At 36.5% G+C, this 27,684-nt stretch overlaps 1 protein-coding gene across 1 annotated transcript; it reads right to left on the bottom strand.

Moving 5' to 3' along the window:
* Positions 1–8: 8 nt before the first annotated feature.
* Positions 9–27,680, bottom strand: hmces (5-hydroxymethylcytosine (hmC) binding, ES cell-specific). Its single transcript, XM_023324757.1, has 6 exons — positions 27,250–27,680; positions 26,353–26,496; positions 26,054–26,269; positions 25,771–25,919; positions 978–1,170; positions 9–329 (listed from the first exon to the last, which is right to left on the bottom strand). Exons 1-6 carry the CDS (start codon positions 27,436–27,438, stop codon positions 138–140), a joined length of 1,083 nt encoding a protein of 360 aa, XP_023180525.1. The 5' UTR covers positions 27,439–27,680; the 3' UTR covers positions 9–137.
* Positions 27,681–27,684: the final 4 nt, after the last annotated feature.

The raw sequence follows: 27,684 nt of genomic DNA, 5'->3' as shown, positions 1-27,684 counted from the left end.
TTCTTGGTATTTATTATTAAATCTTGGGCAATCAAAAAACATAAATGGCATCAACATAAGAAATGCACAAACATTTTCATCTACAAAAATGAAGACTGAAATGATTTCTTAACAGTACACAGCTACATTTCTTGTGTTTATTTTGTTCTCGGTTTCTTATTGGCTCCCTGAAGCCACAGCTGCAGTCCTCCAGTGGGCTTGCATCGACTCTTAGCCTCGCTGTCTTTCTCTCCTTTGGTCTCTTTCGCTTCGGGCTCCTTCCTTTTAGCCGGGCTGCCGCTCGACAGCCAGCTCATCATCATCTTACTGCTAGCTGTGGCTTTGATCGCCTGAAAAAACCAAGAGGCAAATCAGTCTGTTGGGGAAAAGAAGTTCTCGAAATTCAAATTTCTCTAGATGTTTTACAAGTTATAAAAAGTGTTTTGGTGCAAACATGTCAGACAGGAAAGATGGCCTACGTACTTCTTTTTTTTGGTGAGACCAACAAGAAGTGTCACACTACTTTGTTGGTTCGCGCTCCCTGTGGTATTGTTTCAAAAACTTTCTGCAAATGTCACAAGATTTATTCCCATCCAGTGTTGCATTAATTTCACTCCAAGCTCTTGTTTTGCATGAATTATTGCACCAAAGAGGCGTGGCTTGGATGGAAAAAGTGACGAAGATTGCTCCAATAACGCCCTTCAGTTTGTCTGCACTCTTGGGTCTGACCAGCCGTCTCCCCATGATTATGTTGGCTAAAACATCACGTTTCAATTTTTAAAATACTTTTATCTAACAGGTCTTATGTGATATTAAAACAGCAAAAATAAGCACATGTATATACTGGAATATGTTGCTCATCCATATAATACATATGTTTCACTTTGAATTGAATAACTGAGATGAATTCACTTTTTAATAATAGTTTCATTTACTGAGATGCACTTGTCTGACTGTATGGCTGTTATTGAAAGACAGTCACTTGTTGGTATTGCTACCTTTTTGCGGTCGAGATCCACCGGTTGGAGGCACTCTGGGGAGTTGTTGCGCGAGTTGTTGACAAAAGACGAGACGGGGTGAAAAGTCAAAACGTCCTTGGACTGAAGCAGCTTGATGGCGTCCAGAGATCTCACCTCCCCAAAATCGAGCCATCTTCTCACTTCGTCTTCTCCATCCAGGATGGCTGGCATCCTAACAAAAAAATAAATAAAACACGTAGTTGTTTAAATTTTATTATCCGGGTAATACAATTAAAATTTCCATTTTCCATTAATATATATTTTTTTCTTAATGAATTGATTAGAATATGTAAAAAAAAAAAATGTCATTACTAACATCGGCCGATACCGATGTTGATGCCAATATGTCATACGTCTCTAACAATAAGTGATTTTGGTTACCGAATTTTCGACATATCTGTAAAATCAAAAAATAAATCGTCTTGTGTAAAAAAACAATGATGCATAGAAAGGTCCGGGTCCCTAACCAGGTATAAAATCCAATCAGAGAGGGTGCATCTTTAAATATGATGATGAAGAAAACTCAACTCCTTATCTGTCATTTGAAAGCTTACAAATACCAAAGATCCCACAGGTTTAGATAATAGCAACTTATCAAGCATTAATTAATATATGATTTGATTCTTTAAAGTGCATTTATAGCTACATTTTTAAATTTAAGTTTGTTTTAAGCGAAAACACTGCTGTGTACAGAAAGCAAGTATCTTATTGGGGCCTGCCATGCAAAGCAATGGCAGGAACCTATTGCTATTCTCCCAAGAAAAGTTTCTTTATTATTATTGGGGCCTGCCATGCAAAGCAATGGCAGGAACCTATTGCTATTCTCCCAAGAAAAGTTTCTTTATTGGGGCCTGCCATGCAAAGCAATGGCAGGAACCTATTACTCTACACCCAACAAGCGTCTCTTTATTATTATAGTTCTTTATTTTTCTTCCGTAACCGTTAATGCGGCTCATACCGCTGGGTGCACACCTACAAATGAGGTATCAAAACGTGCAGAAAATTCACGCCATTGTTGCTATTACTTTTGGTGGGATTTGGGCTTAACGTGGCGACATAATTCGCAAAAAACTACGAAAAAAACCCCATTATAAGTCAATGGGAAAAATCCTGGAAATACCCTATTTTTGAGGATTTTCTGTGTCGTCACTAATTCACGTAGAAATGCCATTCAAATTTCATTTTGTAGATACGTCTGTGATCTCTTCGAAAGTGAAGACGGCTCGTCGATAACAGTTACGGTTTGTCCACAATTTGCCTCTAAGCGACCCAAAGTTTCTCATTTTTCTTCAAATTAGAGTGACAGCCCATCTCGGTTCATATCTGGGCACAACATTTCTTTCTCTCATCGCTGTAAATGCTCTGAGTGAGGTACAGATATGAATCTCGGGACTATCGCAGAAGACACATTGAACTGTCATACGCTTAAAACGCTTTTCGAATATGTATTACGGTTCCCGAACAAGAAGGATTTGTTTCCAATGCTTTTTTTCAGTAAAGTGTGTTTGCTCAAACACACTTGTGTGTTTGAGAGCTCACAGCTCAGAGCTCACACCTGCTGAGACCATTATTTGCCATAGCAACGGAACTCAAGAGGCTATTGGCTGCTGGTTAGGACTACGAATACGCATCACTGTAGTTCTATCTATAGTGGAATACTCAGTTGAAACAGATCAGGACTGAACTGGCCTTTACAACTACTTGCTGCTTTGGGCTATATATAACTGATTTAACTCAGTAACTGTTACACATGGGATTAGTTTTACACTTTAAAATTAAGCATATTGAAAATTTCACAATAAAAGCCCTGAATATTTTTACATGACGTAATTGCTCTTTTTTGGCTTTATTTGACTTTTTCATCCAAAGCACTGTTACACATGGTATTAGTTTGGCCCTTTAAAATGAAGCTTAACAAAAATTTCAAAATAAAAGCCTTGAATATTTTTACATGACATAATTGCTCTTTTTGGCTTTATTTGACTTTTTCATCCAAAGCACTGTTACACATGGGATTAGTTCAGAACTTTAAAATGAAGCATACTGAAAATTTCAAAATAAAAGCCTTGAATATTTTTACATCATGTTATTGCTCTTTTTGGCTTTATTTGACTTTTTCATCCAAAGCACTGTTACACGTGGTATTAGTTTGGCCCTTTGAAATGAAGCTTAACAAAAGTTTCAAAATAAAAGCCTTGAATATTTTTACATCATGTAATTGCTCTTTTTGGCTTTATTTGACTTTTTCATCCAAAGCACTGTTACACATGGGATTAGTTTGGCCCTTTGAAATGAAGCATACTGAAAATTTCACAATAAAAGCCCTGAATATTTTTACATGACGTAATTGCTGTTTTTGCCTTTATTTGACTTTTTCATCCAAAGCACTGTTACACGTGGTATGAGTTCAGAACTTTAAAATTAAGCATACTGAAAATTTCAAAATAAAAGCCTTGAATATTTTACATGACGTAATTGCTCTTTTTGGCCGTATATGACTTTTTCATCCAAAGCAATGTTACACATGGGATTAGTTCGGAACTTTAAAATGGAGCATAATAATAATTTCAAAATAAAAGCCTTGAATATTTTTACATCAGGTAATTGCTGTTTTTGGCTTTATGTGACTTTTTCATCCAAAGCACTGTTACACATGGGATTAGTTTGGAACTTTAAAATTAAGCATACTGAAAATTTCAAAATAAAAGCCTTGAATATTTTACATGACGTAATTGCTTTTTTTGGCCGTATATGACTTTTTCATCCAAAGCACTGTTACACATGGGATTAGTTCGGAAATTTAAAATGGAGCATACTGAAAATTTCAAAATAAAAGCCTTGAATATTTTTACATCAGCTACTTGTGTTTTGAGCATTATATAACTATTTTAACCCAAGGACTATTACGCATGGGATTAGTTTGGCCCTTTGAAATGAAGTTTAACAAAACTTCCAAAATAAAAGCCTTGACAACATTTTAAATCGTACCGAATGGTGCACGTCCGCCTCGCTTAACGTTCTTGCGGTTCTCCGCGTGCCACTGATTACGTCGCGGCGTTCTTTAGCGTCGACGCCAATTTGTGGCGTGACGACGCCGGGCCCAAGCCCGACGGGCGCGCCTTGGCAGGCCCCGGCTAAATTTCTTCAGAAATTTTGTTTTTCTAGTTATTATTGGGGCCTGCCATGCAAAGCAATGGCAGGAACCTATTACTATTGTCGGAGAGAAGCGTCTCTTTAAGTATTATTATAATTCTTTATTTTTCTTCCGTAACCGTTAATGCGGCTCATACCGCTGCGTGCACACCTACAAATGAGGTATCAAAATGTGCAGAAAATTCACGCCATTGGAGCTATTACTTCTGGTGGGATTTGGGCTTAACGTGGCGACATAATTCGCAAAAAACTACGAAAAAAACCCCATTATAACTCAATGGGAAAAATCCTAGAAATACCCTATTTTTGAGGATTTGCTGTGTCGTCACAAATTCACCTAGAAATGCCATTCAAATTTCATTTTGTAGATACGTCTGTGATCTCTTCGAAAGTGAAGACGGCTCGTCGATACCAGTTACGGTTTGTCCACAATTTGCCTCTAAGCGACCCAAACTTTCTCATTTTTGCTGAAATTACAGTGACAGCCGATCTCGGTTCATATCTGGGCACAACATTTCTTTCTCTCATCACTGTAAATGCTCTGAGTGAGGTACAGATATGAATCTCGGGACTATCGCAGAAGACACATTGAACTGTCATACGCTCGAAACGCTTTTCGAATATGTATTACGGTTCCCGAAAAAGAAGGATTTGTTTCCAATGCTTTTTTTCAGTAAAGTGTGTTTGCTCAAACACACTTGTGTGTTTGAGAGCTCAGAGCTCAGAGCTCACACCTGCTGAGACCATTATTTGCCATAGCAACGGACCTCAAGAGGCTATTGGCTGCTGGTTAGGACTACGAATACGCATCACTGTAGTTCTATCTATAGTGGAATACTCAGTTGAAACAGATCAGGACTGAGAACTGGCCTTTAGAACTACTGCTGCTATGGGCTGTATATAACTGATTTAACTCAGTAACTGTTACACATGGGATTAGTTTGGAACTTTAAAATGGAGCATAATAATAATTTCAAAATAAAAGCCTTGAATATTTTTACATCAGGTAATTGCTGTTTTTGGCTTTATTTGACGTTTTCATCCAAAGCACTGTTACACATGGGATTACTTTGGAACTTTAAAATGGAGAATAATAATAATTTCAAAATAAAAGCCTTGAATATTTTTACATCAGGTAATTGCTTTTTTTGGCCGTATATGACTTTTTCATCCAAAGCAATGTTACACATGGGATTAGTTTGGAACTTTAAAATGGAGCATAATAATAATTTCAAAATAAAAGCCTTGAATATTTTTACATCAGGTAATTGCTGTTTTTGGCTTTATTTGACGTTTTCATCCAAAGCACTGTTACACATGGGATTACTTTGGAACTTTAAAATGGAGAATAATAATAATTTCAAAATAAAAGCCTTGAATATTTTTACATCAGGTAATTGCTTTTTTTGGCCGTATATGACTTTTTCATCCAAAGCAATGTTACACATGGGATTAGTTTGGAACTTTAAAATGGAGAATAATAATAATTTCAAAATAAAAGCCTTGAATATTTTTACATCAGGTAATTGCTGTTTTTGGCTTTATTTGACGTTTTCATCCAAAGCACTGTTACACATGGGATTACTTTGGAACTTTAAAATGGAGAATAATAATAATTTCAAAATAAAAGCCTTGAATATTTTTACATCAGGTAATTGCTGTTTTTGGCTTTATATGACTTTTTCATCCAAAGCACTGTTACACATGGGATTAGTTTGGAACTTTAAAATGGAGCATAATAATTTCAAAATAAAAGCCTTGAATATTTTTACATCAGGTAATTGCTGTTTTTGGCTTTATTTGACTTTTTCATCCAAAGCACTGTTACACGTGGTATTAGTTTGGCCCTTTGAAATGAAGCATACTGAAAATTTCAAAATAAAAGCCTTGAATAATTTTACATGACGTAATTGCTCTTTTTGGCTTTATTTGACTTTTTCATCCAAAGCACTGTTACACATGGTATTAGTTCAGAACTTTATAATGAAGCATACTAAAAATTTCAAAATAAAAGCCTTGAATATTTTTACATGACGTAATTGCTCTTTTTGACTTTATTTGACTTTTTCATCCAAAGCACTCTTACACGTGGTATTAGTTCAGAACTTTAAAATGAAGCATACTGAAATTTCAAAATAAAAGCCTCAACATGCCCCTGAGGTTAGTGCACCGCCGCAGGCAGTGCAATAATATTATTCTGCATTATCTGTTTCTCTCAGGTTAGGGAACTGCCTTGCACAGCAAGGCAGTTCATTAGCATTAGCATTTTAGCTTAAATAAGCTATTAGCTATTTATTGGACTTATTAGCCATGTTTAGTATACTGAATGGAGTAAGTCCATTATAGAGAACATCCTAGTGATGTCCCACATGCTAGTGACAGCAATGATGCTAACATTAGCATTTTGCTAACTACTTGCGTTTTCAGCATTATATAACTGATTTAACCCAATGACTGTTATACATGGAATTAGTTTGGACCTTTGAATTGAAGTTTAACAAAAATTCCAAAATAAAAGCCTTGACATATTTTACATCAGATAATTGCTCTTTTGAGCAATAAATAACTGATTTAACCCAATGACTATTACACATGGGATTAGTTTGGAACTTTAAAATGGAGCATAATAATAATTTCAAAATAAAAGCCTTGAATATTTTTACATCATGTAATTGCTCTTTTTGGCTTCATTTGACTTTTTCATCCAAAGCACTGTTACACATGGTATTAGTTTGGCCCTTTGAAATGAAGCATACAGAAAATTTCAAAATCAAAGCCTTGAATATTTTTACATGACGTAATTGCTCTTTTTGGCTTTATTTGACTTTTTCATCCAAAGCACTCTTACACGTGGTATTAGTTCAGAACTTTAAAATGAAGCATACTGAAAATTTCAAAATAAAAGCCTTGAATACTTTTACATCAGCTACTTGTGTTTTGAGCATTATATAACTATTTTAACCCAAGGACTATTACGCATGGGATTAGTTTGGCCCTTTGAAATGAAGCATACTGAAACTTCCAAAATAAAAGCCTCGACAACATTTTAAATCGTACCGAACGGTGCACGTCCGCCTCGCTTAACGTTCTTGCGGTTCTCCGCGTGCCACTGGTCACGTCGCGGCGTTCTTTGGCGTCGACGCCGATTTGTGGCGCGACGACGCCGGGCCCGAACCCCACGGGCGCGCCTTGGCAGGCCCCGGCTAAATTTCTTCCGAAATTTTCTAGTTATTCTTTATTTTTCATCCGTAACCGTTAATGCGGCTCATACCGCTGCGTGCACACCTACAAAAGAGGTATCAAAACGTGCAGAAAATTCACGCCATTCCAGCTATTACTTTTGGTGGGATTCGGGATTAACATGGCGACATAATTCGCAAAAAACTACGAAAAAAACCCCATTATAACTCAATGGGAAAAATCCTAGAAATACCCTATTTTTGAGGATTTGCTGTGTCGTCACAAATTCACCTAGAAATGCCATTCAAATTTCATTTTGTAGATACGTCTGTGATCTCTTCGAAAGTGAAGACGGCTCGTCGATACCAGTTATGGTTTGTCCACAATTTGCCTCTAAGCGACCCAAAGTTTCTCATTTTTGCTCATATTAGAGTGACAGCCGACCTCGGTTCATATCTGGGCACAACATTTCTTTCTCTCATCACTGTAAATGCTCTGAGTGAGGTACAGATATGAATCTCGGGACTATCGCAGAAGACACATTGAACTGTCATACGCTTAAAACGCTTTTCGAATATGTATTACGGTTCCCGAACAAGAAGGATTTGTTTCCAATGCTTTTTTTCAGTAAAGTGTGTTTGCTCAAACACACTTGTGTGTTTGAGAGCTCACAGCTCAGAGCTCACACCTGCTGAGACCATTATTTGCCATAGCAACGGAACTCAAGAGGCTATTGGCTGCTGGTTAGGACTACGAATACGCATCGTTGTAGTTCTATCTATCCTCAGTTGAAACAGATCAGGACTGAGAACTGGCCTTTACAACTACTTGCTGCTTTGGGCTGTATATAACTGATTTAACTCAGTAACTGTTACACATGGGATTAGTTTTACACTTTAAAATTAAGCATATTGAAAATTTCACAATAAAAGCCCTGAATATTTTTACATGACGTAATTGCTCTTTTTTGGCTTTATTTGACTTTTTCATCCAAAGCACTGTTACACATGGTATTAGTTTGGCCCTTTAAAATGAAGCTTAACAAAAATTTCAAAATAAAAGCCTTGAATATTTTTACATCAGCTACTTGTGTTTTGAGCATTATATAACTATTTTAACCGAAGGACTATTACGCATGGGATTAGTTTGGCCCTTTGAAATGAAGCATCCTGCAAATTTCAAAATAAAAGCCTTGAATATTTTTACATGACGTAATTGCTCTTTTTGGCTTTATTTGACTTTTTCATCCAAAGCACTGTTACACATGGTATTAGTTTGGCCCTTTGAAATGAATATTAACAAAAATTTCAAAATTAAAGCCTTGAATATTTTTACATCATGTAATTGCTCTTTTTGGCTTTATTTGACTTTTTCATCCAAAGCACTGTTACACGTGGTATTAGTTTGGCCCTTTGAAATGAAGCTTAACAAAAGTTTCAAAATAAAAGCCTTGAATATTTTTACATGACGTAATTGCTCTTTTTGGCTTTATTTGACTTTTTCATCCAAAGCACTCTTACACGTGGTATTAGTTCAGAACTTTAAAATGAAGCATACTGAAAATTTCAAAATAAAAGCCTTGAATATTTTACATGAAGTAATTGCTCTTTTTGGCCGTATATGACTTTTTCATCCAAAGCAATGTTACACATGGGATTACTTTGGAACTTTAAAATGGAGAATAATAATTTCAAAATAAAAGCCTTGAATATTTTCACATCAGGTAATTGCTTTTTTTGGCCGTATATGACTTTTTCATCCAAAGCAATGTTACACATGGGATTAGTTTGGAACTTTAAAATGGAGAATAATAATTTCAAAATAAAAGCCTTGAATATTTTTACATCAGGTAATTGCTGTTTTTGGCTTTATTTGACGTTTTCATCCAAATCACTGTTACACATGGGATTACTTTGGAACTTTAAAATGGAGAATAATAATAATTTCAAAATAAAAGCCTTGAATATTTTTACATCAGGTAATTGCTTTTTTTGGCCGTATATGACTTTTTCATCCAAAGCAATGTTACACATGGGATTAGTTTGGAACTTTAAAATGGAGAATAATAATTTCAAAATAAAAGCCTTGAATATTTTTACATCAGGTAATTGCTGTTTTTGGCTTTATTTGACGTTTTCATCCAAAGCACTGTTACACATGGGATTAGTTTGGAACTTTAAAATGGAGAATAATAATTTCAAAATAAAAGCCTTGAATATTTTTACATCAGGTAATTGCTGTTTTTGGCTTTATTTGACGTTTTCATCCAAAGCACTGTTACACATGGGATTACTTTGGAACTTTAAAATGGAGAATAATAATAATTTCAAAATAAAAGCCTTGAATATTTTTACATCAGGTAATTGCTGTTTTTGGCTTTATTTGACGTTTTCATCCAAAGCACTGTTACACATGGGATTACTTTGGAACTTTAAAATGGAGAATAATAATAATTTCAAAATAAAAGCCTTGAATATTTTTACATCAGGTAATTGCTCTTTTTGGCTTTATTGGACTTTTTCATCCAAAGCACTGTTACACGTGGTATTAGTTTGGCCCTTTGAAATGAAGCATACTGAAAATTTCAAAATAAAAGCCTTGAATAATTTTACATGACGTAATTGCTCTTTTAGGCTTTATTTGACTTTTTCATCCAAAGCACTGTTACACGTGGTATTAGTTTGGCCCTTTGAAATGAAGCATACTCAAAATTTCAAAATAAAAGCCTTGAATATTTTTACATCAGCTACTTGTGTTTTGAGCATTATATAACTATTTTAACCCAAGGACTATTACGCATGGGATTAGTTTGGCCCTTTGAAATGAAGTTTAACAAAACTTCCAAAATAAAAGCCTCGACAACATTTTAAATCGTACCGAACGATGCACGTCCGCCTCGCTTAACGTTCTTGCGGTTCTCCGCGTGCCACTGCTTACGTCGCGGCGTTCTTTGGCGTCGACGCCGATTTGTGGCGCGACGACGCCGGGCCCGAACCCCACGGCCGCGCCTTGGCAGGCCCCGGCTAAATTTCTTCCGAAATTTTTATAATTCTTTATTTTTCTTCCGTAACCGTTAATGCGGCTCGTACCGCTGGGTGCACACCTACAAATGAGGTATCAAAACGTGCAGAAAATTCACGCCATTGGAGCTATTACTTCTGGTGGGATTTGGGCTTAACGTGGCGACATAATTCGCAAAAAACTACGAAAAAAACCCCATTATAACTCAATGGGAAAAATCCTAGAAATACCCTATTTTTGAGGATTTGCTGTGTCGTCACAAATTCACCTAGAAATGCCATTCAAATTTCATTTTGTAGATACGTCTGTGATCTCTTCGAAAGTGAAGACGGCTCGTCGATACCAGTTACGGTTTGTCCACAATTTGCCTCTAAGCGACCCAAAGTTTCTCATTTTTCTTCACATTAGAGTGACAGCCCATCTCGGTTCATATCTGGGCACAACATTTCTTTCTCTCATCGCTGTAAATGCTCTGAGTGAGGTACAGATATGAATCTCGGGACTATCGCAGAAGACACATTGAACTGTCATACGCTCGAAACGCTTTTCGAATATGTATTACGGTTCCCGAACAAGAAGGATTTGTTTCCAATGCTTTTTTTCAGTAAAGTGTGTTTGCTCAAACACACTTGTGTGTTTGAGAGCTCACAGCTCAGAGCTCACACCTGCTGAGACCATTATTTGCCATAGCAACGGAACTCAAGAGGCTATTGGCTGCTGATTTGGACTACGAATACGCATCGCTGTAGTTCTATCTATCCTCAGTTGAAACAGATCAGGACTGAGAACTGGCCTTTAGAACTACTGCTGCTATGGGCTGTATATAACTGATTTAACTCAGTAACTGTTACACATGGGATTAGTTTGGAACTTTAAAATGGAGCATAATAATAATTTCAAAATAAAAGCCTTGAATAGTTTTACATCAGGTAATTGCTGTTTTTGGCTTTATTTGACGTTTTCATCCAAAGCACTGTTACACATGGGATTACTTTGGAACTTTAAAATGGAGAATAATAATAATTTCAAAATAAAAGCCTTGAATATTTTTACATCAGGTAATTGCTTTTTTTGGCCGTATATTACTTTTTCATCCAAAGCAATGTTACACATGGGATTAGTTTGGAACTTTAAAATGGAGAATAATAATTTCAAAATAAAAGCCTTGAATATTTTTACATCAGGTAATTGCTGTTTTTGGCTTTATTTGACGTTTTCATCCAAAGCACTGTTACACATGGGATTACTTTGGAACTTTAAAATGGAGAATAATAATAATTTCAAAATAAAAGCCTTGAATATTTTTACATCAGGTAATTGCTGTTTTTGGCTTTATATGACTTTTTCATCCAAAGCACTGTTACACATGGGATTAGTTTGGAACTTTAAAATGGAGCATAATAATAATTTCAAAATAAAAGCCTTGAATATTTTTACATCAGGTAATTGCTGTTTTTGGCTTTATGTGACTTTTTCATCCAAAGCAATGTTACACATGGGATTAGTTTGGAACTTTGAAATTAAGCATACTGAAAATTTCAAAATAAAAGCCTTGAATATTTTTACATCATGTAATTGCGGTTTTTGGCTTTATGTGACTTTTTTATCCAAAGCACTGTTACACAATGGAATAGTTTGGCCCTCTGAAATGAAGCATACTGAAAATTTCAAAATAAAAGCCTTGAATATTTTTACATCATGTAATTGCTCTTTTTGGCCGTATATGACTTTTTCATCCAAAGCACTGTTACACATGGGATTAGTTCGGAACTTTGAAATGGAGCATAATGATAATTTCAAAATAAAAGCCTTGAATATTTTTACATCAGGTAATTGCTCTTTTTGGCTTTATTTGACTTTTTCATCCAAAGCACTGTTACACGTGGTATTAGTTTGGCCCTTTTGAAATGAAGCATACTGAAAATTCCAAAATAAAAGCCTTGAATATTTTTACATCAGCTACTTGTGTTTTGAGCCTTATATAACTATTTTAACCCAAGGACTATTACGCATGGGATTAGTTTGGCCCTTTGAAATGAAGCATACTGAAACTTCCAAAATAAAAGCCTCGACAACATTTTAAATCGTACCGAACGGTGCACGTCCGCCTCGCTTAACGTTCTTGCGGTTCTCCGCGTGCCACTGATTACGTCGCGGCGTTCTTTAGCGTCGACGCCGATTTGTGGCGCGACGACGCCGGGCCCATGCCCGACGGGCGCGCCTTGGCAGGCCCCGGCTAAATTTCTTCAGAAATTTTCTAGTTGGGGCCTGCCATGCAAAGCAATGGCAGGAACCTATTACTATTGTCGGAGAGAAGCGTCTCTTTAAGTTTCTTCTTTATTTTTCTTCCGTCACCGTTAATGCGGCTCATACCGCTGGGTGCACACCTACAAATGAGGTATCAAAATGTGCAGAAAATTCACGCCATTGGAGCTATTATTTTTGGTGGGATTTGGGGTTAACGTGGCGACATAATTCGCAAAAAACTACGAAAAAAAACCCATTATAAGTCAATGGGAAAAATCCTAGAAATACCCTATTTTTGAGGATTTTCTGTGTCGTCACAAATTCACCTAGAAATGCCATTCAAATTTCATTTTGTAGATACGTCTGTGATCTCTTCGAAAGTGAAGACGGCTCGTCGATACCAGTTACGGTTTGTCCACAATTTGTCTCTAAGCGACCCAAAGTTTCTCATTTTTCCTAAAGTTAGAGTGCTTCTCTCGCTGATTAGAGTGAGAGATCAAGACAACTTTTTCAGCCCAAATCATTTTTGAAATCGCCATCACGCCCACAAATATCGCACGATTAGTATCAAAATCGGTCCTCACATTGATACGCCTGTCTGCTCCGGTAAAATGTTTTCGAAATTTATCTAGACCGTACGGTTTTCTGTCACGGTGCTTCAGAGCAAAGTCATGCGACAGGATTTTCTGAGGCTCTCAGGCTGTTTCACTAACACTTCACACCTTGGTGTGAAACTTATTTAACATAGCAACGGATCTCAAGAGGCTATTGGCTGCTGATTTGGACTACAAATACGCATCGCTGTAGTTCTATCTATCCTCAGTTGAAACAGATCAGGACTGAGAACTGGCCTTTAGAACTACTTGCTGCTATGGGCTGTATATAACTGATTTAACTCAGTAACTGTTACACATGGGATTAGTTTGGAACTTTAAAATTAAGCATATTGAAAATTTCAAAATAAAAGCCCTGAATATTTTTACATGACGTAATTGCTCTTTTTGGCTTTATTTGACTTTTCCATCCAAAGCACTGTTACACATGGGATTAGTTTGGAAATTTAAAATTAAGCATACTGAAAATTTCAAAATAAAAGCCTTGAATATTTTACATGACGTAATTGCTCTTTTTGGCCGTATATGACTTTTTCATCCAAAGCAATGTTACACATGGGATTAGTTCGGAACTTTAAAATGGAGCATAATAATAATTTCAAAATAAAAGCCTTGAATATTTTTACATAATGTAATTGCTTTTTTTGGCCGTATATGACGTTTTCATCCAAAGCACTGTTACACATGGGATTAGTTTTGAACTTTAAAATGAAGCTTAACAAAAATTTCAAAATAAAAGCCTTGAATATTTTTACATCATGTAATTGCTCTTTTGAGCTTTATTTGACTTTTTCATCCAAAGCAATGTTACACATGGGATTAGTTCGGAACTTTAAAATGGAGCATAATAATAATTTCAAAATAAAAGCCTTGAATATTTTTACATCAGGTAATTGCGCTTTTTGGCTTTATGTGACTTTTTTATCCAAAGCACTGTTACACAATGGAATAGTTTGGCCCTCTGAAATGAAGCATACTGAAAATTTCAAAATAAAAGCCTTGAATATTTTTACGTCATGTAATTGCTCTTTTTGGCCGTATATGACTTTTTCATCCAAAGCACTGTTACACATGGGATTTGTTCGGAACTTTAAAATGGAGCATAATAATAATTTCAAAATAAAAGCCTTGAATATTTTTACATCAGGTAATTGCGCTTTTTGGCTTTATGTGACTTTTTCATCCAAAGCACTGTTACACATGGGATTAGTTCGGAACTTTAAAATGGAGCATAATAATAATTTCAAAATAAAAGCCTTGCATATTTTTACATCAGGTAATTGCGCTTTTTGGCTTTATGTGACTTTTTTATCCAAAGCACTGTTACACATGGGATTCGTTCGGAACTTTAAAATGGAGCATACTGAAAATTTCAGAATAAAAGCCTTGAATATTTTTACATCATGCAATTGCTGTTTTTGGCTTTGTATGACTTTTTCATCCAAAGCACTGTTACACATGGTATTAGTTCGGAACTTTAAAATGAAGTTTAACAAAACTTCCAAAATAAAAGCCTTGACAAAAATTTTAAATCGTACTGAATGGTGCACGTCCGCCTCGCTTAACGTTCTTGCGGTTCTCCGCGTGCCATTGATTACGTTGCGGCGTTCTTTGGCGTCGATGCCGATTTGTGGCGTGACGACGCCGGGCCCGAACCCCACGGGCGCGCCTTGGCAGGCCCCGGCTAAATTTCTTCCGAAATTTTCTAGTTGGGGCCTGCCATGCAAAGCAATGGCAGGAACCTATTACTATTGTCGGAGAGAAGCGTCTCTTTAATATTATTGGGGCCTGCCATGCAAAGCAATGGCAGGAACCTATTACTATTGTCGGAGAGAAGCGTCTCTTTAATTGGGGCCTGCCATGCAAAGCAATGGCAGGAACCTATTACTATTGTCGGAGAGAAGCGTCTCTTTAAGTTTCTTCTTTATTTTTCTTCCGTCACCGTTAATGCGGCTCATACCGCTGGGTGCACACCTACAAATGAGGTATCAAAATGTGCAGAAAATTCACGCCATTGGAGCTATTATTTTTGGTGGGATTTGGGGTTAACGTGGCGACATAATTCGCAAAAAACTACGAAAAAAAACCCATTATAAGTCAATGGGAAAAATCCTAGAAATACCCTATTTTTGAGGATTTTCTGTGTCGTCACAAATTCACCTAGAAATGCCATTCAAATTTCATTTTGTAGATACGTCTGTGATCTCTTCGAAAGTGAAGACGGCTCGTCGATACCAGTTACGGTTTGTCCACAATTTGTCTCTAAGCGACCCAAAGTTTCTCATTTTTCCTAAAGTTAGAGTGCTTCTCTCGCTGATTAGAGTGAGAGATCAAGACAACTTTTTCAGCCCAAATCATTTTTGAAATCGCCATCACGCCCACAAATATCGCACGATTAGTATCAAAATCGGTCCTCACATTGATACGCCTGTCTGCTCCGGTAAAATGTTTTCGAAATTTATCTAGACCGTACGGTTTTCTGTCACGGTGCTTCAGAGCAAAGTCATGCGACAGGATTTTCTGAGGCTCTCAGGCTGTTTCACTAACACTTCACACCTTGGTGTGAAACTTATTTAACATAGCAACGGATCTCAAGAGGCTATTGGCTGCTGATTTGGACTACAAATACGCATCGCTGTAGTTCTATCTATCCTCAGTTGAAACAGATCAGGACTGAGAACTGGCCTTTAGAACTACTTGCTGCTATGGGCTGTATATAACTGATTTAACTCAGTAACTGTTACACATGGGATTAGTTTGGAACTTTAAAATTAAGCATATTGAAAATTTCAAAATAAAAGCCCTGAATATTTTTACATGACGTAATTGCTCTTTTTGGCTTTATTTGACTTTTCCATCCAAAGCACTGTTACACATGGGATTAGTTTGGAAATTTAAAATTAAGCATACTGAAAATTTCAAAATAAAAGCCTTGAATATTTTACATGACGTAATTGCTCTTTTTGGCCGTATATGACTTTTTCATCCAAAGCAATGTTACACATGGGATTAGTTCGGAACTTTAAAATGGAGCATAATAATAATTTCAAAATAAAAGCCTTGAATATTTTTACATAATGTAATTGCTTTTTTTGGCCGTATATGACGTTTTCATCCAAAGCACTGTTACACATGGGATTAGTTTTGAACTTTAAAATGAAGCTTAACAAAAATTTCAAAATAAAAGCCTTGAATATTTTTACATCATGTAATTGCTCTTTTGAGCTTTATTTGACTTTTTCATCCAAAGCAATGTTACACATGGGATTAGTTCGGAACTTTAAAATGGAGCATAATAATAATTTCAAAATAAAAGCCTTGAATATTTTTACATCAGGTAATTGCGCTTTTTGGCTTTATGTGACTTTTTTATCCAAAGCACTGTTACACAATGGAATAGTTTGGCCCTCTGAAATGAAGCATACTGAAAATTTCAAAATAAAAGCCTTGAATATTTTTACGTCATGTAATTGCTCTTTTTGGCCGTATATGACTTTTTCATCCAAAGCACTGTTACACATGGGATTTGTTCGGAACTTTAAAATGGAGCATAATAATAATTTCAAAATAAAAGCCTTGAATATTTTTACATCAGGTAATTGCGCTTTTTGGCTTTATGTGACTTTTTCATCCAAAGCACTGTTACACATGGGATTAGTTCGGAACTTTAAAATGGAGCATAATAATAATTTCAAAATAAAAGCCTTGCATATTTTTACATCAGGTAATTGCGCTTTTTGGCTTTATGTGACTTTTTTATCCAAAGCACTGTTACACATGGGATTCGTTCGGAACTTTAAAATGGAGCATACTGAAAATTTCAGAATAAAAGCCTTGAATATTTTTACATCATGCAATTGCTGTTTTTGGCTTTGTATGACTTTTTCATCCAAAGCACTGTTACACATGGTATTAGTTCGGAACTTTAAAATGAAGTTTAACAAAACTTCCAAAATAAAAGCCTTGACAAAAATTTTAAATCGTACTGAATGGTGCACGTCCGCCTCGCTTAACGTTCTTGCGGTTCTCCGCGTGCCATTGATTACGTTGCGGCGTTCTTTGGCGTCGATGCCGATTTGTGGCGTGACGACGCCGGGCCCGAACCCCACGGGCGCGCCTTGGCAGGCCCCGGCTAAATTTCTTCCGAAATTTTCTAGTATTATTATTATTATTATAGAACTTTATTTTTCTTCCGTAACCGTTAATGCGGCTCATACCGCTGGGTGCACACCTACAAATGAGGTATCAAAACGTGCAGAAAATTCACGCCATTGGAGCTATTATTTTTGGTGGGATTTGGGCTTAACGTGGCGACATAATTCGCAAAAAACTGCGAAAAAAACCCCATTATAACTCAATGGGAAAAATCCTAGAAATACCCTATTTTTGAGGATTTGCTGTGTCGTCACAAATTCACCTAGAAATGCCATTCAAATTTCATTTTGTAGATACGTCTGTGATCTCTTCGAAAGTGAAGACGGCTCGTCGATACCAGTTACGGTTTGTCCACAATTTGCCTCTAAGCGACCCAAACTTTCTCATTTTTGCTGAAATTACAGTGACAGCCCATCTCGGTTCATATCTGGGCACAACATTTCTTTCTCTCATCGCTGTAAATGCTCTGAGTGAGGTACAGATATGAATCTCGGGACTATCGCAGAAGACACATTGAACTGTCATACGCTCGAAACGCTTTTCGAATATGTATTACGGTTCCCGAACAAGAAGGATTTGTTTCCAATGCTTTTTTTCAGTAAAGTGTGTTTGCTCAAACACACTTGTGTGTTTGAGAGCTCACAGCTCAGAGCTCACACCTGCTGAGACCATTATTTGCCATAGCAACGGAACTCAAGAGGCTATTGGCTGCTGGTTAGGACTACGAATACGCATCACTGTAGTTCTATCTATCCTCAGTTGAAACAGATCAGGACTGAGAACTGGCCTTTAGAACTACTGCTGCTATGGGCTGTATATAACTGATTTAACTCAGTAACTGTTACACATGGGATTAGTTTGGAACTTTAAAATGGAGCATAATAATAATTTCAAAATAAAAGCCTTGAATATTTTTACATCAGGTAATTGCTGTTTTTGGCTTTATTTGACGTTTTCATCCAAAGCACTGTTACACATGGGATTACTTTGGAACTTTAAAATGGAGAATAATAATTTCAAAATAAAAGCCTTGAATATTTTCACATCAGGTAATTGCTTTTTTTGGCCGTATATGACTTTTTCATCCAAAGCAATGTTACACATGGGATTAGTTTGGAACTTTAAAATGGAGAATAATATTTTCAAAATAAAAGCCTTGAATATTTTTACATCAGGTAATTGCTGTTTTTGGCTTTATTTGACGTTTTCATCCAAAGCACTGTTACACATGGGATTACTTTGGAACTTTAAAATGGAGAATAATAATAATTTCAAAATAAAAGCCTTGAATATTTTTACATCAGGTAATTGCTTTTTTTGGCCGTATCTGACTTTTTCATCCAAAGCAATGTTACACATGGGATTAGTTTGGAACTTTAAAATGGAGAATAATAATTTCAAAATAAAAGCCTTGAATATTTTTACATCAGGTAATTGCTGTTTTTGGCTTTATTTGACGTTTTCATCCAAAGCACTGTTACACATGGGATTACTTTGGAACTTTAAAATGGAGAATAATAATAATTTCAAAATAAAAGCCTTGAATATTTTTACATCAGGTAATTGCTGTTTTTGGCTTTATATGACTTATTCATCCAAAGCACTGTTACACATGGGATTAGTTTGGAACTTTAAAATGGAGCATAATAATTTCAAAATAAAAGCCTTGAATATTTTTACATCAGGTAATTGCTGTTTTTGGCTTTATTTGACTTTTTCATCCAAAGCACTGTTACACGTGGTATTAGTTTGGCCCTTTGAAATGAAGCATACTGAAAATTTCAAAATAAAAGCCTTGAATAATTTTACATGACGTAATTGCTCTTTTTGGCTTTATTTGACTTTTTCATCCAAAGCACTGTTACACATGGTATTAGTTCAGAACTTTATAATGAAGCATACTAAAAATTTCAAAATAAAAGCCTTGAATATTTTTACATGACGTAATTGCTCTTTTTGACTTTATTTGACTTTTTCATCCAAAGCACTCTTACACGTGGTATTAGTTCAGAACTTTAAAATGAAGCATACTGAAATTTCAAAATAAAAGCCTCAACATGCCCCTGAGGTTAGTGCACCGCCGCAGGCAGTGCAATAATATTATTCTGCATTATCTGTTTCTCTCAGGTTAGGGAACTGCCTTGCACAGCAAGGCAGTTCATTAGCATTAGCATTTTAGCTTAAATAAGCTATTAGCTATTTATTGGACTTATTAGCCATGTTTAGTATACTGAATGGAGTAAGTCCATTATAGAGAACATCCTAGTGATGTCCCACATGCTAGTGACAGCAATGATGCTAACATTAGCATTTTGCTAACTACTTGCGTTTTCAGCATTATATAACTGATTTAACCCAATGACTGTTATACATGGAATTAGTTTGGACCTTTGAATTGAAGTTTAACAAAAATTCCAAAATAAAAGTCTTGACATATTTTACATCAGATAATTGCTCTTTTGAGCAATAAATAACTGATTTAACCCAATGACTATTACACATGGGATTAGTTTGGAACTTTAAAATGGAGCATAATAATAATTTCAAAATAAAAGCCTTGAATATTTTTACATCATGTAATTGCTCTTTTTGGCTTCATTTGACTTTTTCATCCAAAGCACTGTTACACATGGTATTAGTTTGGCCCTTTGAAATGAAGCATACAGAAAATTTCAAAATCAAAGCCTTGAATATTTTTACATGACGTAATTGCTCTTTTTGGCTTTATTTGACTTTTTCATCCAAAGCACTCTTACACGTGGTATTAGTTCAGAACTTTAAAATGAAGCATACTGAAAATTTCAAAATAAAAGCCTTGAATACTTTTACATCAGCTACTTGTGTTTTGAGCATTATATAACTATTTTAACCCAAGGACTATTACGCATGGGATTAGTTTGGCCCTTTGAAATGAAGCATACTGAAACTTCCAAAATAAAAGCCTCGACAACATTTTAAATCGTACCGAACGGTGCACGTCCGCCTCGCTTAACGTTCTTGCGGCTCTCCGCGTGCCACTGGTGACGTCGCGGCGTCCTTTGGCGTCGACGCCGATTTGTGGCGCGACGACGCCGGGCCCGAACCCCACGGGCGCGCCTCGGCAGGCCCCGTCTAAATTTCTTCCGAAATTTTCTAGTTGGGGCCTGCCATGCAAAGCAATGGCAGGAACCTATTGCTATTGTCGGAGAAAGTGTTTCTTTATTCTTTATTTTTCTTCCGTAACCGTTAATGCGGCTCATACCGCTGGGTGCACACCTACAAATGAGGTATCAAAACGTGCAGAAAATTCACGCCATTCCAGCTATTACTTCTGGTGGGATTTGGGCTTAACGTGGCGACATAATTCGCAAAAAACTACGAAAAAAACCCCATTATAAGTCAATGGGAAAAATCCTAGAAATACCCTATTTTTGAGGATTTTCTGTGTCGTCACAAATTCACCTAGAAATGCCATTCAAATTTCATTTTGTAGATACGTCTGTGATCTCTTCGAAAGTGAAGACGGCTCGTCGATACCAGTTACGGTTTGTCCACAATTTGCCTCTAAGCGACCCAAAGTTTCTCATTTTTTCTAAAATTAGAGTGACAGCCCATCTCGGCTAGAGTGAGAAATGAAGAGGTTTTTTGAGCCCAAAATAATTTTGAAATCGCCATCACGGCCACAAATATCGCACGATTTGTATCAAAATCGGTCCTGACATTGATACGCCTGTCTGCTCCGGTAAAATGTTTTCGAAATTTATCTAGACCGTACGGTTTTCTGTCACGGTGCTTCAGAGCAAAGTCATGCGACAGGATTTTCTGAGGCTCTCAGGCTGTTTCACTAACACTTCACACCTTGGTGTGAAACTTATTTAACATAGCAACGGATCTCAAGAGGCTATTGGCTGCTGATTTGGACTACAAATACGCATCATTGTAGTTCTATCTATCCTCAGTTGAAACAGATCAGGACTGAGAACTGGCCTTTAGAACTACCCGCTGCTATGGGCTGTATATAACTGATTTAACTCAGTAACTGTTACACATGGGATTATTTTGGAACTTTAAAATTAAGCATACTGAAAATTTCAAAATAAAAGCCTTGAATATTTTACATGACGTAATTGCTCTTTTTGGCCGTATATGACTTTTTCATCCAAAGCAATGTTACACATGGGATTAGTTCGGAACTTTAAAATGGAGCATAATAATAATTTCAAAATAAAAGCCTTGAATATTTTTACATCAGGTAATTGCTGTTTTTGGCCGTATATGACTTTTTCATCCAAAGCACTGTTACACATGGGATTACTTCGGAACTTTAACATGGAGCATAATAATAATTTCAAAATAAAAGCCTTGAATATTTTTACATCAGGTAATTGCGCTTTTTGGCTTTATGTGACTTTTTTATCCAAAGCACTGTTACACAATGGAATAGTTTGGCCCTCTGAAATGAAGCATACTGAAAATTTCAAAATAAAAGCCTTGAATATTTTTACATCATGTAATTGCTCTTTTTGGCTTTGTATGACTTTTTCATCCAAAGCACTGTTACACATGGGATTCGTTCGGAACTTTAAAATGGAGCATAATAATAATTTCAAAATAAAAGCCTTGAATATTTTTACATCATGTAATTGCTCTTTTTGGCTTTATATGACTTTTTCATCCAAAGCACTGTTACACATGGGATTAGTTCGGAACTTTAAAATGGAGCATAATAATAATTTCAAAATAAAAGCCTTGAATATTTTTACATCATGTAATTGCTGTTTTTGGCTTTGTATGACTTTTTCATCCAAAGCACTGTTACACATGGGATTAGTTCGGAACTTTAAAATGGAGCATAATAATAATTTCAAAATAAAAGCCTTGAATATTTTTACATCATGTAATTGCTGTTTTTGGCTTTGTATGACTTTTTCATCCAAAGCACTGTTACACATGGGATTAGTTCGGAACTTTAAAATGGAGCATAACAATAATTTCAAAATAAAAGCCTTGAATATTTTTACATCAGGTAATTGCTGTTTTTGGCCGTATATGACTTTTTCATCCAAAGCACTGTTACACATGGGATTAGTTCGGAACTTTAAAATGGAGCATAATAATAATTTCAAAATAAAAGCCTTGAATATTTTTACATCATGTAATTGCTGTTTTTGGCTTTGTATGACTTTTTCATCCAAAGCACTGTTACACATGGGATTAGTTCGGAACTTTCAAATGGAGCATAATAATAATTTCAAAATAAAAGCCTTGAATATTTTTACATCAGGTAATTGCGCTTTTTGGCTTTATGTGACTTTTTTATCCAAAGCACTGTTACACAATGGAATAGTTTGGCCCTCTGAAATGAAGCATACTGCAAATTTCAAAATAAAAGCCTTGAATATTTTTAAATCAGATAATTGCTCTGTTGAGCATTATATAACTGATTTAACCCAATGACTATTACGCATGGGATTAGTTTGGCCCTTTGAAATGAAGTTTAACAAAACTTCCAAAATAAAAGCCTTGACAAAAATTTTAAATCATACTGAATGGTGCACGTCCGCCTTACTTTATGTTCTTGCGATTCTCCGCGTGCCACTGATTACGTTGCGGCGTTCTTTAGCGTCGATGCCAATTTGTAGCGTGACGACGCCGGGCCCATACCCCACGGGCGCGCCTTGGCAGGCCCCGGCTAAATTTCTTCAGAAATTTTGTTTTTCTAGTTATTCTTTATTTTTCATCCGTAACCGTTAATGCGGCTCATACCGCTGCGTGCACACCTACAAAAGAGGTATCAAAACGTGCAGAAAATTCACGCCATTCCAGCTATTACTTTTGGTGGGATTCGGGATTAACATGGCGACATAATTCGCAAAAAACTACGAAAAAAACCCCATTATAACTCAATGGGAAAAATCCTAGAAATACCCTATTTTTGAGGATTTGCTGTGTCGTCACAAATTCACCTAGAAATGCCATTCAAATTTCATTTTGTAGATACGTCTGTGATCTCTTCGAAAGTGAAGACGGCTCGTCGATACCAGTTATGGTTTGTCCACAATTTGCCTCTAAGCGACCCAAAGTTTCTCATTTTTGCTCATATTAGAGTGACAGCCGACCTCGGTTCATATCTGGGCACAACATTTCTTTCTCTCATCACTGTAAATGCTCTGAGTGAGGTACAGATATGAATCTCGGGACTATCGCAGAAGACACATTGAACTGTCATACGCTTAAAACGCTTTTCGAATATGTATTACGGTTCCCGAACAAGAAGGATTTGTTTCCAATGCTTTTTTTCAGTAAAGTGTGTTTGCTCAAACACACTTGTGTGTTTGAGAGCTCACAGCTCAGAGCTCACACCTGCTGAGACCATTATTTGCCATAGCAACGGAACTCAAGAGGCTATTGGCTGCTGGTTAGGACTACGAATACGCATCGTTGTAGTTCTATCTATCCTCAGTTGAAACAGATCAGGACTGAGAACTGGCCTTTACAACTACTTGCTGCTTTGGGCTGTATATAACTGATTTAACTCAGTAACTGTTACACATGGGATTAGTTTTACACTTTAAAATTAAGCATATTGAAAATTTCACAATAAAAGCCCTGAATATTTTTACATGACGTAATTGCTCTTTTTTGGCTTTATTTGACTTTTTCATCCAAAGCACTGTTACACATGGTATTAGTTTGGCCCTTTAAAATGAAGCTTAACAAAAATTTCAAAATAAAAGCCTTGAATATTTTTACATCAGCTACTTGTGTTTTGAGCATTATATAACTATTTTAACCGAAGGACTATTACGCATGGGATTAGTTTGGCCCTTTGAAATGAAGCATCCTGCAAATTTCAAAATAAAAGCCTTGAATATTTTTACATGACGTAATTGCTCTTTTTGGCTTTATTTGACTTTTTCATCCAAAGCACTGTTACACATGGTATTAGTTTGGCCCTTTGAAATGAATATTAACAAAAATTTCAAAATTAAAGCCTTGAATATTTTTACATCATGTAATTGCTCTTTTTGGCTTTATTTGACTTTTTCATCCAAAGCACTGTTACACGTGGTATTAGTTTGGCCCTTTGAAATGAAGCTTAACAAAAGTTTCAAAATAAAAGCCTTGAATATTTTTACATGACGTAATTGCTCTTTTTGGCTTTATTTGACTTTTTCATCCAAAGCACTCTTACACGTGGTATTAGTTCAGAACTTTAAAATGAAGCATACTGAAAATTTCAAAATAAAAGCCTTGAATATTTTACATGAAGTAATTGCTCTTTTTGGCCGTATATGACTTTTTCATCCAAAGCAATGTTACACATGGGATTAGTTCGGAACTTTAAAATGGAGCATAATAATAATTTCAAAATAAAAGCCTTGAATATTTTTACATCAGGTAATTGCTGTTTTTGGCTTTATTTGACGTTTTCATCCAAAGCACTGTTACACATGGGATTACTTTGGAACTTTGAAATGAAGCATACTGAAAATTTCAAAATAAAAGCCTTGAATATTTTTACATCAGGTAATTGCTGTTTTTGGCTTTATATGACTTTTTCATCCAAAGCACTGTTACACATGGGATTAGTTTGGAACTTTAAAATGGAGCATAATAATAATTTCAAAATAAAAGCCTTGAATATTTTTACATCAGGTAATTGCTCTTTTTGGCTTTATTTGACTTTTTCATCCAAAGCACTGTTACACGTGGTATTAGTTTGGCCCTTTGAAATGAAGCATTCTGAAAATTTCAAAATAAAAGCCTTGAATAATTTTACATGACGTAATTGCTCTTTTTGGCTTTATTTGACTTTTTCATCCAAAGCACTGTTACACGTGGTATTAGTTTGGCCCTTTGAAATGAAGCATACTGAAAATTTCAAAATAAAAGCCTTGAATATTTTTACATCAGCTACTTGTGTTTTGAGCATTATATAACTATTTTAACCCAAGGACTATTACGCATGGGATTAGTTTGGCCCTTTGAAATGAAGGTTAACAAAACTTCCAAAATAAAAGCCTTGACAACATTTTAAATCGTACCGAACGGTGCACGTCCGCCTCGCTTAACGTTCTTGCGGTTCTCCGCGTGCCACTGATCACGTCGCGGCGTCCTTTGGCGTCGACGCCGATTTGTGGCGCGACGACGCCGGGCCCATGCCCGACGGGCGCGCCTTGGCAGGCCCCGGCTAAATTTCTTCCGAAATTTTCTAGTTTCTTTTATAGAAATCCAAATCTTCCATTTTTTTTAAATAAAATGGAGAAGACTCTGAAACCCGAATAATTTTCTATCCACTATTCTATCATTTTTGTTCCTCAAAACACTAAAAAAAACATTTTTTTTACGTTTCAAGACAGTGTAGGAACCTTTCTTTTTGTTGCATACAAAAAAAGAGAAAAACTGCAGCCACTACTAACCTGTCGTGAATGCTTTGGAGGTTCGGGGAAGCGTTCACAGTGATAACGCTGTAGGAGTAAAGAGCTTCTCCACCGCCTGGTGGTGTCCAGCAGTCAAACACTCCGGCCATCGTCAGCAACCTCCACCCGCTCCACTCAGCTTCACTTTCCTTTCAAATTACATTTTGTTTCCAAAATGAAAACCCATCTGCCTCACACTATGATTTCCAACGATTTCTGCAATTTTGTTCTAGATAGATAAATAATTTGAAGTACTCTTATTCCAACAGAACATAATGCAAACCTCTGCCAGGTCATGCGAGATTTCCCCTCTCTCTGACATGACTGTATTGCGAGTTGAAGACGTGACGTCCTGCTGCTGGTCCTCTTTCCGCTCCTGGCTCGGGCCATTTTTCTGAGGAAAGTAGATGAAGAAAGGCTGCTTCTCCTTGTCCACCCTCCGCCACTCGTAAAATCCATCAGCCATGATGACGCAGCGCTGTCCCTTCAGCAGGGGGTCCTTTGAAAAGAGGTCAGGATGGCAAGCTTAAAACAAAAGGACGACAAAACACAGAAAAGGATGACTTCCACTGAAGTGCACACCTTGTAGGACTTTTTCTCGAGAATGTTTTCGCTGCGGCAGTTGCTGGTGCTGTACTGCATCTTGCTGGGGTCACTCTCCTTGAACCAGGCGGGTATGAGACCCCAACGCATTGAGGCCAAAACACATTCATCCACTGGAGCAGCCTAGGGAGGACATAAATCAGCACCTTCTGGTAGGACAGCCCTCACCATCGGGACGGCTTAGCATACTCAAAGCATATATTAATATTATTGTTCAGATCTAAATGCAATTGAGAGATGAAAAGAAATGTCTGGATAGATACTGACAGAGTTTGAGCTAATTTGAAAAGAGGAATGCTTATAAAAATACATACATACAGTATATCTCTAGATGTATTCAACTCAAGTGAGCTGAATACATGTCACTTTTTTAGCTCAACATTTATATATTTTTTCTTCACATTTTCCAATTATCCACCACTTTGTGATGGTGTACCACATAAAATATAAATAAAACACAACAAAGTACTCAAAAATCCAAAGGACAGTCATATTTATGGACACATTATATCTAAAACTAAAACTTTCACGCAAAAGTTCCTTCAGATGCACTACTTATTCAAATATGCTTTGGAAAAACGCTCAGAAGCTACTTATATATAAGTAGCTTATATAACTTGATTAAAATTTTTACTGAATTTGCAAACAATAAATGATCACAAAACGCAGTCTATTCAACTTTTATTTTAAACTCAAATAAAGTGAGGTAAAAAGCACAGGCTCGGAATCATTTAAAGGTGGGAACCAAAAGTTATCTGACTCGGTACCGTTCAGCTGAGGGAAACAATGGGCCAGCTTGTTAGAAAAAGTCCGTGTAACGTTTAGCGCAACTGTAAACGCTACACGAATATCCACTTTCACTAAAGCTGAAGTCACCTTGTCGAAATGTCTGTGCGACACCAGAACCGGACTCATGGACTGGGGACTCTTGTTGTAGGAGGGTCTGTATTTGTCCGCGTCTCCATCCCTCCAGCGGGGCTGTCTCCGCTGTCCGCCCCGGTTTCTGTACGAGCAGGCTCGGCTCACCTCGTCCGGAGCTAGGGTGCACGCAGTTCTTCCACACATCTCAGAAAGCTAAAGCTGGCTTTGCTTCTTAGCTAAAAACAAATTAAAAAAAAACGAGTGACTTTTTTTTTAAACAAAAGGTATTTCTCGCGGCCTATTAAGACCCTTAAAAAAAAACTTATCAGTTTTTCAGTACTGACGTATAATGATAAATGTCAAACTCAATTTGCTGGGAGTTACTGTGTGTTTAGAAATAGTGCGCGGATTTATCTGGGCAGGACACTGAAGCTGTCAGAGCACTCTCCC

Source organism: Xiphophorus maculatus, chromosome 20 (assembly GCF_002775205.1).
Source record: "Xiphophorus maculatus strain JP 163 A chromosome 20, X_maculatus-5.0-male, whole genome shotgun sequence".
Lineage (NCBI taxonomy): Eukaryota > Metazoa > Chordata > Actinopteri > Cyprinodontiformes > Poeciliidae > Xiphophorus > Xiphophorus maculatus.
This window is presented reverse-complemented; position numbering and strand designations above follow the sequence as displayed.